The sequence below is a fragment of the Nematostella vectensis genome, chromosome 10, assembly GCF_932526225.1.
Source record: "Nematostella vectensis chromosome 10, jaNemVect1.1, whole genome shotgun sequence".
NCBI classification, from domain to species: Eukaryota; Metazoa; Cnidaria; class Anthozoa; order Actiniaria; family Edwardsiidae; genus Nematostella; species Nematostella vectensis.
This window is the reverse complement of record NC_064043.1, coordinates 3,200,027-3,215,861: the sequence shown is the minus strand read 5'-3', so window position 1 is coordinate 3,215,861 and position 15,835 is coordinate 3,200,027. Positions and strand designations below refer to the sequence as shown.

The 15,835-nt window shown below is 40.1% G+C and overlaps 1 protein-coding gene across 12 annotated transcripts in view; it reads left to right on the top strand.

Annotated features, from left to right (window-relative positions):
* LOC5516472 (MBT domain-containing protein 1-like) overlaps positions 1-15,835 on the top strand; it is an 18,840-nt gene extending 3,005 nt beyond the window's left edge. For 5 of the 12 annotated variants that reach the window (XM_048733888.1, XM_048733893.1, XM_048733884.1 and 2 more), the window contains 19 exons: positions 1,029-1,138; positions 1,808-1,999; positions 2,380-2,464; positions 2,774-3,042; positions 3,208-3,247; positions 3,354-3,445; positions 3,960-4,221; positions 4,580-4,668; positions 5,240-5,364; positions 6,684-6,799; positions 6,904-6,992; positions 7,968-8,208; positions 8,653-8,759; positions 8,965-9,191; positions 9,671-9,789; positions 9,879-10,066; positions 10,466-10,718; positions 13,247-13,605; positions 13,945-15,835. In XM_048733888.1, the coding sequence (XP_048589845.1) occupies positions 1,029-1,138; positions 1,808-1,999; positions 2,380-2,464; positions 2,774-3,042; positions 3,208-3,247; positions 3,354-3,445; positions 3,960-4,221; positions 4,580-4,668; positions 5,240-5,364; positions 6,684-6,799; positions 6,904-6,992; positions 7,968-8,208; positions 8,653-8,759; positions 8,965-9,191; positions 9,671-9,789; positions 9,879-10,066; positions 10,466-10,718; positions 13,247-13,605; positions 13,945-14,073 (3,092 nt within the window). In that variant the 3' untranslated portion in view covers positions 14,074-15,835. Of the gene's footprint in view, positions 1-1,016; positions 1,139-1,807; positions 2,000-2,379; positions 2,465-2,773; positions 3,043-3,207; positions 3,248-3,353; positions 3,446-3,959; positions 4,222-4,579; positions 4,669-5,239; positions 5,365-6,683; positions 6,800-6,903; positions 6,993-7,967; positions 8,209-8,652; positions 8,760-8,964; positions 9,192-9,670; positions 9,790-9,878; positions 10,067-10,465; positions 10,719-13,246; positions 13,606-13,944 lie in introns of all 12 variants that reach the window. The other 7 variants (XM_048733891.1, XM_048733885.1, XM_048733892.1 and 4 more) reach the window with 4 other exon arrangements.

The window sequence follows — 15,835 nt, the reverse complement described above, 5'->3', positions numbered from 1 at the left end:
TTATGTATTTTTGTGTAAATATTTGGGTGTTTTACTCTAAAAGTAATATTATGATGGATAGAGAAAGATAATAGACCACATGCTAAGCTTAATAGCCTTATTGCTTGAGTTTGTTTTCAAAGTTTCTCCCAGATATTACATATGTTCACGTGTATGATAATTTTTTTCATGGAATAAATTACTCCATTGCATTGTATAAAGAAAAAAGCTTTAATTTTTTTGAAAATTTAATGCAAATTTTGCAAATCATTTTTTTAATAGAATGAAGATTCGAAATTTTCAGCAGGGAAAATTGCCTTGTACAAGTTTAAGTATTTTTTTAAATAGAAAAATCATACAGGGATGTGACTGTTTACTTTTGATAAAAAGTAATTGCTTAGATAGCTTTTATACTTACTACATACGACAGGGTGTTTATCAAAAATGGGAAGAAAAATATTACAGCAGATGAATCAAACAAACTGTAATTCTATCAGCTAGAATTGATTATGCCTTACTGTCCTTGACAGGAGCTTTGGAAGTAGACACGTTAGATTGAAACGCTTAAATTATATGAAGCACTTTTCAAAGTTGACACTTGGCACTGTCACTTGAAATTGACTGGGGAAGTACAATATACAGCAAGTTTCTCTTACATTGAGATTTTAGTAACTATGAGTTGAGTGGAATTTAAAATAAAGAGCTATCAAAAACTACTAAAACACTTGTCAGTTTGTGGCAGTTTTATTGGATAGACAGTAATTAAAATATGTACATGGAGATTACCGCCATGGAAACAAGACAAGTTGTTAGAATTTGGACCATGTTTTTTTTTTATTAATGTGTAATATGCTCATGTATATGTACCCAAAAATTGCTTGTAGATTTTACTTATTCCTGTGAGATCTTCAATGTACATGTATATAACTTTAATTTTTTTAGCTCTTGGGAGTTAACAAGACATCATGAGAAGTTTGTTATTTGTAAAAACATGTTAGCAACCGGGCAGGTGGTAAATTGTGCATTTCATTTTCAAGTTTCTTTTACAGATCACGATGGAGCAAGCTTAACTACAGAGCACCCAAGACCCACTGAGATGGAGTGCACAGACTCCCTACAGACTATTGATAACCCTCAAGTCCAGACAGACTCTGATAAGGTCATTATTGTCTGCCCTACTTGAGTACCTTTGGCAGAGTATTCAGTGTTAAGTGGAAACGTCATATTCAATTTTGTTTGGTCAAAAGTTTAATTTATGAGGTTAAACCAGACATAATGAACTCAAATTTGAGTTTGTCTTTCACTGCACTGCAAACAGAAACTTCTGAATTTCTAAATTATGGTATTACACTATTTTTGGCAATTGGCTGCTCTAAGTTCTTATAAATTCTCTCTTAATTTTTTTTTCTTTTTTTTCATTTAACCTTTTTTTGCAAGTAAGTAAAAGTGAGAAAAAACTGGGGGCTGGAAAATCAATAAAAACTTTCATGTTTATGACATAATAAGACATTTTTTTAAAATTATTGTTTTTGAAAATTGACTTTTTATTAACTAAATTACTTTTTATTACTTGTTGAACTGTGTTTCTATTTCTGCATTATTGGATGATTGGTTTGCCCTTGATTTCTTTTTCAGCCTCGATGTTTACCCAGTTTTGTCTTATTTTACCTAGTATTTATTATTTTTATTTTTTTATAATCATTTGTCGTGGTGTCCTTGCCTCATTTGTTATTGATGTTATCCATTCTCTTTGTTTGTCTGTCGTAAAGTATGTAATATTGCAGCAAAGCTAATAAAATAGATAAATAAATTTATTTTACCTCATCAGCAGCAGCTAGATCGAGAAAGTGAGGGTCAGATGCTTGCTTTCTATGGAGAAGATGAGTCCAGCACATTTGAGACATCAGAAACAAGACCGCCATCAGGAGGGGAAATGAAAGCTTCATCTGATTCAGCTGGGTCTACCCTGCTGCCCGGGGTAACACAGAGTCCAGCTTCTATGGATACCAGTATGATACAGGTAGGCAGAGGGAGACAACAAAGTAAGAGGAGGGGCATTACAAATTTGTCTAGAACTTTGCTAGAAAATGGCCAGGTAGAACTTGCTTCCGTTTGGCAAAATTCCCTGGTAGCAGGCACTTAGGGACAGCCTTGTGACAAAAATCCTCTAGGGTTATGTTGGCCCCTGTTGTACACAGGCTTTATTGCAAGACCCTCACCAATTGTGGAAGTTAAATAGATAAATATAGAAATATAAAATTTGATCCCAAAATGCATCTGCTAGTTGTTTTTTTTTTTCACCTGATCATGGCTATACACATTGCGAGAAGCTTTTTAACTTAATATTCTTCTAATCACATAACTGGATTCACTGGATGTGTTCTGCTTTCCCTATAACAGCCGACACCAGAAACACCAATGACAAGAGAGCCACAGGAGCCAATCCCTGAAGAACCGAAGGAAGAGCCTTTGCCAGAGAACATGGGTAAGATTATATCTTCGTGAACTTCTGGTTTAGTAGGGACCTAGAACACACATCAAATTTTTTTGTGAACCTGGAAATTTAAAGTACATTACACCAAAATACACCAAAAACTGGTATTCAACTCTGCCAAATTTCCGTCTTTAATTAGAGCCCTTCAGAGCAGGAATATTTGGACCTTTTATATTAATTGGAAATTTTAAGGATTATAGAAGAAGAAATAGCTGTGTTATGCTAATTTGAGGTATTGCCCTTGAGTCTCGAAATGTCTTTTTTAGTTAAGAAACCGATACTGAACCTGATTTCTTGCAGCAAAATGTGAGTTCTGCAGTCACATTGGAGAGCGGGAATCATTCTTTTCCAAATCAAAAAGATTCTGCAAAATGGAATGTGCCAAGAGATACTCTGCATCAAACATCAAAAAGAAAGCAAAGGATAAAATAGGAGCAACCAAGAAAAAGCACACAAAGCCCACATCTAGTACGGTGACAAGAAGCAGTACTGCTCCAGATACAGCCAAAGCCATGCCCAGTGCATCGACTGTTATGACTCCTTCCCCGCCCCCAGTGCCTGTTGAAAAGGTATGCTGAGATTTACTTGCAATCAAGCGTTTCAGTTAACAATAACATTGACAATTCATAGGGTAGAGCCATTATGACAAATTCTATCAACTTGGAAATTCCAATAAATTGATCATTCTTTGTTGGGTCATAGTTTTTAATACTCTTAATTTGTTTTTCTCATAGTCCTCTATGCAAGGCCTTGGTACGGTGCATATCAGAGAAGGTACAAGTGCTGTTGTTTTCTTTTCTATTGATTCCTGATAAAAAAACTCACTGTTTAATGTTGATTGTGGGCAAAGTTCCTTTCTCTAAATAGTATTTCCTTTCAGTGGGGGAAAGCTGGCAGAATAAGACATTTGACTGGTCTGACTATCTGAAGAAGACAGGAGCAAAGTCTGTACCTGCATTTATGTTCAAACATGTGAGTGGCTATGAATTATTCCCTAGGTTTCATTACAAACTTGTGGTAGAGGAGTAGAACTAAATCCTTCTTACTGTGGTAGGCTACAGTTCTTTTACATGATTTATACTATTTTTGCAAAGGTTTCATAGGTTTTGCTGATTTTTTTAAAAAAATTCATGTAGAGTGAAGGTGACTGCCTTGGCTAGTTGTGGGGAATTTGAAAAACTTTCTACAAAAATGTAGAAATACATATAGCGTATTGGAGTAAGAATATAATTTCACTTTAAAACAATGACACATGAAAATGGTCAGTTGTCATTGTGGCTTATTGTATTACACAAGGTTTTGTGTTTGGTAGGATGCAGAGTTGTTATTGCCACATAAAACAAATAGCAAAAACTGGAAAACCCCTGCAAGTGTGTGGGCTCACCTATTACAACAAAACTCATACTCAAGGAGGCATTATCATGTTATGCTTTATATATTATTACTGTATATGGCATACTAAATGTATTATTATGTTGGTGTTCAGGTCTGTATGAACCCCTGTCTCAAGGGAGTCCATGTTGGCATGAAGGTGGAGGTTGTCAACTGCGGCATGGATGTGGTGGACGACACAGAGGTGGCCTTTTGGGTGGCCACTGTCAAGCAGCTACGGCAACATAGGGTGTTGTTACGGTATGAGGGCTATGAGGATGACGACTCGGCAGACTTCTGGTTTGACCTGCGCTCAATGAATATACACCCTGTGGGGTGGTGTGCTAAGAGAAACAAGCTTCTTATACCACCACCTGGTAAGAAAATGGGTCAAATATATTCAATTCAAAATATTAAATAGTCATTGGTTTTGTGTGCCAAGGAATACTTCAATCAAGAGTATATATCATCCTGATTTCTGACAACAGCAATTTCTCACATCAGCAATTTCTGACACTTCAGGAATTATCTAAAGCAACCAAGACTTCTTCCCTCAATCTGACATTGCAGTAATATGTGAGGACAGACATAATATTCTTTGAGGCAGATTTGATATCATTTTACTAAGCAATGCATTTATCTCTTTAAGCAATCCGAGAAAACTGCACCAACTGGCGGGACTACTTGTTTAAGATTTGATATCATTTTACTAAGCAATGCATTTATCTCTTTAAGCAATCCGAGAAAACTGCACCAACTGGCGGGACTACTTGTTTAAGTGCTTGTCAGGAGCGAAGACATTCTCAGCTGAGTTCCTACAACAGGTATGCTACATGCCATACATCACATGATAATCATCTACAACAGGTATGCTACATGCCATACATCACATGATAATCATCTACAACAGGTATTCTACATGCCATACATCACATGATAATCATCTACAATAGGTATTCTACATGCCATACATCACATGATAATCATCAGAGTGTTTGTTTCTCCTTTTTTTCCAATTTGTTTGATTATATGCAAAACAGGAAAACGCAAACAATTAAAAGAAAATCATAAATATGATTATCAAGAGAAGTATATAAAGGGAATTTGGAGGATCCTGATCGAGGAAAAAGATAATGATGATAAAAATTAAAATAATTTTCTCATTACTTCTGTTTTAACAATAATTGTCTGTAGTTTACATTTGTTTGCACAATAAAAGTCTTAACAGGGTGAAATATGTTATTTTTTAATGTTTTGCAAATAAGTATCAGTGATTTTTTATGTATATGTATAAGAAACTGTTCTGTGAATAAGCTCATTCTGGTTTTAAATGCCTTTTGGAGTAAAAAGTGCATTTTTGTGGGTTAACACCGTAGTTGTTGGTATTATTTGCAGCTGCAAGACCAGCCCTATAACAGATTCCAGAAGGGAATGAAAGTCGAGGTAGCCGATCGTAAAAATATGTACTCCATGTGTGTGGCTACAATAGTTGATGTCATCGGAGACAGGCTAAGACTAAGGTAATTGAGACAAAGGGGTGTTATAACAGAGGGATGTATGTGGCTATGATAGTTGATGTCATCTAGGACAGACTGAGGTGATTGAGACAAAGGGGTGTTATAACAGAGGGATGTATGTGGCTATGATAGTTGATGTTATCTAGGATAGACTGAGGTGATTGAGACAAAGGGGTGTTATACCAGAGGGATGTATGTGGCTATGATAGTTGATGTCATCTAGGACAGACTGAGGTGATTGAGACAAAGGGGTGTTATAACAGAGGGATGTATGTGGCTATGATAGTTGATGTTATCTAGGATAGACTGAGGTGATTGAGACAAAGGGGTGTTATACCAGAGGGATGTATGTGGCTATGATAGTTGATGTTATCTAGGACAGACTGAGGTGATTGAGACAAAGGGGTGTTATAATACAGGGATGTGTGTGACTATGATAGTTGATGATCTTATCTAGGACAGACTGAGGTAATTAAGACAAAGGTGTGTTGTAATAGAGGGATGTGTGTGACTATGATAGTTGATGTCATCTAGGACAGACTGAGGTGATTGAGACAAAGGGGTGTTATAACAGAGGGATGTATGTGGCTATGATAGTTGATGTTATCTAGGACAGACTGAGGTAATCGAGACAAAGGGGTGTTATAACAGAGGTATGTGTGTGGCTATGATAGTTGATGTTATCTAGGACAGACTGAGGTGATTGAGACAAAGGGGTGTTATAATACAGGGATGTGTGTGACTATGATAGTTGATGATCTTATCTAGGACAGACTGAGGTAATTATGACAAAGGTGTGTTATAATAGAGGGATGTGTGTGACTATGATAGTTGATGTCATCTAGGACAGACTGAGGTGATTGAGACAAAGGGGTGTTATAATACAGGGATATGTGTGACTATGATAGTTGATGTTATCTAGGACAGAATGAGGTAATTGAGACAAAGGATTGTTATAATACAGGCATGTGTGTGACTATGATAGTTGATGTCATCTAGGACAGACTGAGATGATTGAGACAGGGTGTTATAACAAAGGGGTGTGCATGGCTATGAGTTGACCATCTTCATATTACGATACCGGTAGTTTAAGGGAACTGGTATTCTGTAGATACTTTCTGATCATCTTGAGGTAGTTGGTCTTGTGTGATTAATATCAATGATTACGTCTTTAGATATGATGGTCTTGAGGCAGATGTGTGGCTATGACTTGACCATCCTTACATTAAGATATGGGTAGTTTAAGGGAACTGGTATTCTGTAGATACTCTCTGATCATCTTGAGGGTCTTGTGTGATTAATATTAATGATTACATCTTTAGATATGATGGTCTTGAGGCAGATGTTGCAGAGGATTTCTGGTGTCATTATCTATCCTCTGAAATCCACCCTATCGGCTGGTCGTCTCTAGTAGGACACACTCTCCAGCCCCCTATTGGTAAGTACAATAATTGTTTAGAATCTCCCCATCGATAAGTAACATACAATTTAATTGTGTGAAAGTAGAATGGCAGAAAGTTGTGACATAGATTTTTTCTCCAGGATGGAAGCACAGTCTTAGCAAGTGGAATGAGTTCCTGGCCGACGACCTGGCGAACTCAGTGGATGCTCCCCAGGAGTTCTTTGTCCAGGTGAATTCATAAGCTTCGAGTTTCCCTTGTAACAAAGTCTGTATTCTAGGATATGTAGTTATGATAGGATATTAGTCCTCCTAGACCATAATGCTGAATCATTCAGCTCTTCTGTTGTATAAATGGTATTAAGTATAAGCAGCTTTCTGTTTCTTTGATCTTTGGGGATAGGCCATTTTCCATATACAGTAATAGAAAATTAAAGTGTGAAAGCTTGAGCAGGCTGGTGTTGATATCCTTATATTTCTTAGCTTGGTTTTAATAGATTAGCCAGGAACCCTTAAAGCTTTATCGTAAAGTGGGCTTAAAGTTGTGAGAGCTATTGGTTCTTAATTGTATATTATTTGGTTATTAATTGTATATAATATGGTCATTAATTGTTTATTATATGGTCATTAATTGTATATTATTTGGTCATTAATTGAATATTATTTGGCCATAAATTGTATGTTATGCGGTCATTAATTGTATATTATTTGGTCATAAATTGTATGTTATGCGGTCATTAATTGTATATTATTTGGTCATAAATTGTATGTTATGCGGTCATTAATTGTATATTATTTGGTCATTAAGTGAATATTTTTGGTCATTAATTGTATGTTATGCGGTCATTAATTGTATATTATTTGGTCATAAATTGTATGTTATACGGTCATTAATTGTATATTATTTGGTCATTAATTGTATATTATATGGTCATTAATTGTATATTATTTTGTCATAAATTGTATGTTATGCGGTCATTAATTGTATATTATTTGGTCATTAAGTGAATATTATTTGGTCTTTAATTGTATGTTATTTGGCCATTAAGTGAAAATCATTTGGTCTTTTATTGTATATTATTTGGCCACTAATTGTATATTATTTGGCCATTAAGTTAATTTTTTTTGGTCTTGTCTTGTATATTATTCGGCCATTAATTGTATATTATTGTTCGTTAAGTGTATATTATTTGGTTTCATTTTTTAGGATTCCACGGGCACGGCCCCGGGTTTGCACCAGTTCAAAGTAGGCATGAAATTTGAGGCGATTGACCCGTTTAGCCCCAGTCATATTGTGGTCGTTACGGTCATCAAGGTGTTGCGATTCAATTATTTCGTGCTTGGAGTCGACTCACTTGCCACTTACTTCGTTTGTCATGCAAACAGCCGGAACATCTTCCCATGTGGCTGGGCTAGGTCCCAGTCCCTCCCCCTCACTCCACCCAGAGGTAACTGGTAACGAGTCACGTGTCATGTTGAACAGTTGAACCCGGTTATAATGCAAGCTAACGCTTGCTTTTAAAAGCTATAAACAGTTATGCATAAAATCATTAAACAAGCTTTGTACGTTTAAATTTGATCTACAATGCGTGAGGATATTTCTTAACATTTTAAACCTCAATGAAATAAAATCACCCTTAATCTTCCTAAAATTCAGGTTCAAATTTCATTGTAACCATCATACACAAATGTGTGGCACTTTTAAACGGCTTGATATTTAACAAAACATCAAATATAAAAAAGCACAAAACAAAAACCTAAAACAAGTCTAAAAAGCGGCGGACTAAAGTCTAACTTTTGGCCAGCTGTGGTTTTCAGCGGCCTGTTAATATAACCTGGTTCGGCTGTATGTTTTGTTCCATGTGGGACGGATTTCTGACCCCCCTGATTAGTGTGGCATTCCTCTCTGATCTCAGACTATTCCCCTGAGACGTTCAGCTGGCCTGAGTATCTCGACAAGACAGGAGGCATCGAGGCGCCGGTGCATCTTTTCAAACAGGTGAGACAGACATTGTCTAGCTAGCAAGACTACAGGCAATAGGAAAATTAGGTGGTGTGTTTAGGCGTGTTGGAATCATCCGATTCCTCATAACACTGCTTTCTTTTTTATCCTTCATATACCGCTCAGTGATCTTGAAGGGTTTTCATGATATCCTGTGTCCCGTTCTTGTTTGTTAATGTGTTTCTTGCCTCGTTGCCTTCAGGAGCGGCGCATGAATGGCTTCCGAATCGGCATGAAGCTGGAGGCTGTAGACTTGCGTGAGCCTGCACTTGTGTGTCCAGCGACCGTGACTGATGTGAAGGGACCGTTGCTAAGAATACACTTTGATGGGTGGGACGATTCTTACGACCAGCTGGTGGACATGGACTCGCTGGATATCTTCCCTGTTAGCTACTGTGTGTCGGTCGGACATCCGCTACAACCGCCTGGGTGAGAAATAACTCCACTATTTGCTATGTAACACCCAAACCCACCACGCTGCCTAAATGCAGTCACCCCCCTCCCCCTCACTCCATCTTGAACATGTTTTCTTGCACCTATTTTCACTTTTGCTTGGCCTCCGTTTCTTTACCCTAAAATACCCTCAATTCGAAACAACAAATTTTAAAAAATTGTATCATAATTATTTGCAAGTACTTTAAGGTGTTTTTGGGAACTACAGTATGTAGATTAACTGCAGCGATGCCAGAGCAATACATAAATAGCTTTTAATGGTTATCATATGATTGATCCATATTCGGACGTAGGACTGCCATTTGCCGATCTACATTTGCAGTTTAATAGATATATACACTCTCACTCTTAATTCCTATTTTTATGCCATTCTTTCTCATCCCGTTAATTAGTTGATCCTGCGGCACCTCTCTTTGCAATGATCTTTATATAACTCGGACTATTTATACTAACAGGCCAATGCCGGACAAGTATGTCGAAAAGTATGGACCAGAACTTGAGTCTGCGAAGCAAACGCCGAAAAGAAAACCACCACCGACGGGACCACAAGATGATAAGGGGCAAAAGAAAAAAGGTACAAATTGCCGCGTCCTGAAATACTGATGTTGACAGGTAAACAAAAGTTTTTATGTTGAGCTAATCAAAAAATATTCTATTCCTCAGCCAAGTCGCTCTATCCGCAAGAAACTATCTATTTCAATCGGAAATGCTACCCAGGGCCGAACCTTAACCGAGAGCTTGTACGAAACCTGCCCGACTTCGTACGAGGCGCCGTGATCGGTCCGGAGAAGCACAACATTATGCGCATGTGCATGCAGAACCTCGTCTCGGCTGCACTAAACCCGAAACAGGTTAGTCTAGTTACTAAACAGGTTTGTCTGTCTACTAAACGGGTTAATCTGGCTACTATTTGGTTGGATGAATTTAGCTAAATCCGCTTCACATACAAATGTATATCCATTACAGTTAATACAGACTCTTGAAAATTTTCCGTGTTTCGGATCGGTCCGTGTGGAAAGTTGATCAAACATACCAGCTCTTTAAGTATTTTTTTCTCTTCCTTTTACCTTTATACTCGACGTTCACGTGACTAGTGTTAGCGAAAAAACAGGGCTGTAGGGCAGTACAGAAGAATTTTCGAAGCAATATCATCCCCCCCTTAAAATATGTGATTATGATATATAAAAAAATGACTGTGCTAAGATACTTTTAAATTCATTTCGCAGTAAATGCCTAAATTTTCATTCCAGGTACTGGAGCTCTTCAGTCGGGAGTTTTACCAGAACAAAAAGAACAAAGATCTTCAACTCGGCGGCACCGTATGCATCGAGACGAAAAGTAAAAACGGCAAGAGGATTATGAGGCGTGTGCGAGTGGTTAACAAGACGGACCATCTGGGACCATACCTCCAGCGGGTCTGCGAGGTCTTGAACTGCTGCCCAGAGGTCGTCAGTGCCACCCGATACCCCATGGGCTACTGTAGCCCGCTCTGTATGAGTCGAGGTAAGTCAAGGCGATCTGCTTGTATAAAATAGGTACCCCATTGGCTATTGTAGCCCGCTCTGTATGAGTCGAGGTAAGTCAAGGCGATCTGCTTGTATAAAATAGGTACCCCATGGGCTACTGTAGCCCGCTCTGTATGAGCCGAGATAAGTCAAGGCGATCTGCTTGTATAAAATAGGTACCCCATGGGCTACTGTAGCCCGCTCTGTATGAGTCGAGGTAAGTCAAGGCGATCTGCTTGTATAAAATAGGTACCCCATGGGCTACCGTAGCCCGCTCTGTATGAGTCGAGGTAAGTCAAGGCGGTCTGCTTGTATAAAATAGGTACCCCATGGGCTACTGTAGCCCGCTCTGTATGAGCCGAGGTAAGTCAAGGCGATCTGCTTGTATGAAATAGGTACCCCATGGGCTACTGTAGCCCGCTCTGTATGAGTCGAGGTGAGTCGAGGCGATCTGCTTGTATGAAATAGGTACCCCATGGGCTACTGTAGCCCGCTCTGTATGAGTCGAGGTAAGTCAAGGCGATCTGCTTGTATAAAATAGGTACCCCATGGGCTATTGTAGCCCGCTCTGTATGAGCCGAGGTAAGTCAAGACGATCTGCTTGTATGAAATAGGTACCCCATGGGCTACTGTAGCCCGCTCTGTATGAGTCGAGGTAAGTCAAGGCGATCTCCTTGTATAAAATAGGTACCCCATGGGCTACTGTAGCCCGCTCTGTATGAGCCGAGGTAAGTCAAGACGATCTGCTTGTATGAAATAGGTACCCCATGGGCTATTGTAGCCCGCTCTGTATGAGTCGAGGTGAGTCAAGACGATCTGCTTGTATAAAATAGGTACCCCATGGGCTATTGTAGCCCGCTCTATATGAGTCGAGGTGAGTCAAGACGATCTGCTTGTATAAAATAGGTACCCCATGGGCTATTGTAGCCTGCTCTGTATGAGTCGAGGTGAGTCAAGACGATCTCCTTGTATAAAATAGGTACCCCATGGGCTACTGTAGCCCGCTCTGTATGAGCCGAGGTAAGTCAAGACGATCTGCTTGTATGAAATAGGTACCCCATGGGCTACTGTAGCCCGCTCTGTATGAGCCGTGGTAAGTCAAGGCGATCTGCTTGTATGAAATAGGTACCCTATGGGCTACTGTAGCCCGCTCTGTATGAGTCGAGGTAAGTCAAGGCGATCTGCTTGTATGAAATAGGTACCCCATGGGCTATTGTAGCCCGCTCTGTATGAGTCGAGGTAAGTCAAGGCGATCTGCTTGTATAAAATAGGTACCCCATGGGTTACTGTAGCCCGCTCTGTATGAGTCGAGGTAAGTCAAGGCGATCTGCTTGTATAAAATAGGTACCCCATGGGCTACTGTAGCCCGCTCTGTATGAGTCGAGGTAAGTCAAGGCGATCTGCTTGTATGAAATAGGTACCCCATGGGCTATTGTAGCCCGCTCTGTATGAGTCGAGGTAAGTCAAGGCAATCTGCTTGTATGAAATAGGTACCCTATGGGCTATTGTAGCCCGCTCTGTATGAGCCGAGGTAAGTCAAGGCGATCTGCTTGTATGAAATAGGTACCCCATGGGCTATTGTAGCCCGCTCTGTATGAGTCGAGGTAAGTCAAGGCGATCTGCTTGTATAAAATAGGTACCCCATGGGCTACTGTAGCCCGCTCTGTATGAGTCGAGGTAAGTCAAGGCGATCTGCTTGTATGAAATAAATACCCCATTGGCTATTGTAGCCCGCTCTGCATGAGCCGAGGTAAGTCAAGGCGATCTGCTTGTATAAAATAGGTACCCCATGGTCTACTGTAGCCCGCTCTGTATGAGCCGAGGTAAGTCAAGGCGATCTGCTTGTATAAAATAGGTACCCCATGGGCTACTGTAGCCCGCTCTGTATGAGTCGAGGTAAGTCAAGATGATCTGCTTGTATAAAATAGGTACCCCATGGGCTACTGTAGCCCGCTCTGTATGAGTCGAGGTGAGTCGAGGCGATCTGCTTGTATAAAATAGGTACCCCATGGGCTATTGTAGCCCGCTCTGTATGAGCCGAGGTAAGTCAAGGCGATCTGCTTGTATAAAATAGGTACCCCATGGGCTACCGTAGCCCGCTCTGTATGAGCCGAGGTAAGTCAGGGCGATCTACTTGTATAAAATAGGTACCCCATGGGCTACCGTAGCCCGCTCTGTATGAGTCGAGGTAAGTCAGGGCGATCTACTTGTATAAAATAGGTACCCCATGGGCTACCGTAGCCCGCTCTGTATGAGCCGAGGTAAGTCAAGGCGATCTGCTTGTATGAAATAGGTACCCCATGGGCTATTGTAGCCCGCTCTGTATGAGTCGAGGTAAGTCAAGGCGATCTGCTTGTATGAAATAGGTACCCCATGGGCTATTGTAGCCCGCTCTGTATGAGTCGAGTTGAGTCAAGGTGACCTACTTGATCAGGGTAGCCTCAAAATGTTTTATCTACTGATGCGTCTCAGAAAGGTAATGGAGCACTGATAGATTTGAATCCACGGTCACTCTCTTTTCAACAGCTAAAGACAACAGCGTGACATCAACAAGCGACGGCCGCCTAGTGGTTGACCCCGAGGACCAGACAGAACAAGGGGTGGACGTGACGGAACCTCTAAACCCCATGGACCCCGTCCCGGACCCGTCTGGGGAGCTGGCCCTGCCAATAAAAACAGAGCGCAAGGACTCGCCGCACGAGGCGATGGTAACGAGTACCAGTAACCTACCGGGTACTGCCGAACAGGACTCGGACGCGGCCTCCGTGCTGCTTTACCACAGCTGTAATAACAGCAAGGACCCGCGCATGTGGAATATGCAGGACGTGGCGAACTTCATGCTATCTATAGGGTGCTCCAACTACGCCGAGGCGTTTATCAAAGAGGTCAGCGCATCCAACTAACGCACTGATATACCAATCAGAGCTCCGATTAAACTGAGAGCCTCCGTCAGCCCCATTTTGTCATCCTAGCAAAGTGCCAAATGTGAAAAAGCATCCATTTCCATCGGCTGATTTTGAGATATTTCCGAACTAAATTACTTTATTTTTACTATGGTTACTTTTTTTTTTCAAATAATCTTCCGATTTTGGTTGAAAACAAGGCATAAACAGACATGAAACATCTCCATATAACAATATTTATTCCTTTTTTCTGCTAACTACAACTTACTACTAATTCACTGGACGTCACAATATTTATTCCTTATTTTATTTTTTCCAAAGGAGATAGACGGCAAAGCACTATTACTCCTAACGCAAGAAATGTTGGAGTCTCTGACCGAGAACAAACTGGGCCCTATGACAAAGATCCACAATGCCGTGCGCGCCCTTAAGCAGTCCTGGGGCATCTAGCCAATCACAGCTAGGACTACCACGCCCCATAGCACTAGCCAATCAGAAGATAGGGCTACAGCAGCACTAGCCAATCAGAAGCTTTGGTTGTTAAACCTTCACAGCCGAGTAAGGCCAGGGCTACCGTCGCATTATATTGAATTCTCTAAGTAAATCTCTCCTATGTACAAAGAACCATTCTCTCTGTGTTAATGAAATTGAATTGTCCGCAATACTATACGATATATTTATTCAGCGTAATCATAAGTTATAAGAATCTTAAAGATCAGCTCATGGATTCCGCAAACTGTAGGCCACCTATTTGAAAGCTGATGGAGGTGATATGACTTTCAATATCACAATTTAAAGAGTCTCTACCAGCCGCCATTTTGTCATCGTAACAAAATAGCAAGTGTGAGAGAGCATCCACTTTCATCGGCTGATTTGAGATAGTAATTGCGATTTTTCCGATTGAATTTGGTAAATGAGGTATAAACCTTTGTTTTTAGATGTTAAATGCGAGATTTTAACACAATTTCTTTCCTAATATTGATTATAAAAATTAACAAAGATGTGGCTGACAAGGGCTCTAATAAAGCCGAAAATCTCGGGATAATTTGAAATATACCTCCCTGGAATTTACTCTAAACGAGGCAAACAAAGTCTTATCACCACCTCCAGATGTCAAATAGTCATCCCAATCTTTCCCCTAAGAGATGCCGATATGCACTGTTTTGTGCAAGAATTGCAGCATGTAGATTAGCGACGACAGCTTACCAAGCCATAACTTCTAAAACGCGTCCCATTCGTCATTTTGTTAAACCTTTGTGTGTTGGCTGTAGATAATTTACAACAGGCAACCCACAAAGTATGCTATACTGCCCCCCGCAAAGCTAGTACTGCGCCTTATTTTGTCTAGCAAACCTAGACTTTAAAGACTGTACTATAGCCATTTAAGAGAATACCAGGCAAAAAAAAAAACGATCGTATGAATTTTAAAGTTAAAGTGGGAAAATTGAGTCTTTCTATTATACATACAAAGATATAAGTATTATATATAACGATTCAAACGGAATACATTAATCTCCGACTTGTTCATTTTGGGAGAGCCAATAACTTTACAAACGCTCCTTTTGCCACCGGGGGAAACTGGGGCGAGGTACGATGCATTTCCGTATGATGTCCGATTAACACTTGGTGAAGTTGGCGTGTACGGAACATCGCTACCTGCGGATTTCGTGGTTTCGCGCCAGCGACATGACTTGTCTTCTTTGGGAAGGCGCGTAGTTGATCGATCGCTGCGGTGTTGTTGTTTTGGTTTGATTTACTACGCGGGGACGGTCGCAAAACTACGAATTCGGCTGTAAATTATCGATGCTTACTGTGAAACACTCAAAAAGAAATTTTATCCATACGCACTGTAATGCAACTAAATTATTCCTAATAGAATTGTACATAATCGCTTCTAAGATATTCCTTTGGATTTTAAATCCTTACAATGCTAAAGCTGAAAGTAGAAACTTTGCAACTATACTTACGCTGCTTACCGCTGACCAAAAAACCGTCAGTGCTGGGCAGTACCTGTCTTACCCAGGATGCACCGCGAGTAAAGGAATGACAGCGCTTTACAGTGTAGGATAATTTCAGTAATTATGACGTTATTTTCAAGGGCTTTTGTAAAATATTTTAGGTAAACTGCTTCCATTCCATTTCGCAAGCTCCCTGGGCATGTAGAACTAGATAAATCTTTACTTTCCCATATAAATAAAGTTAACACTACTAA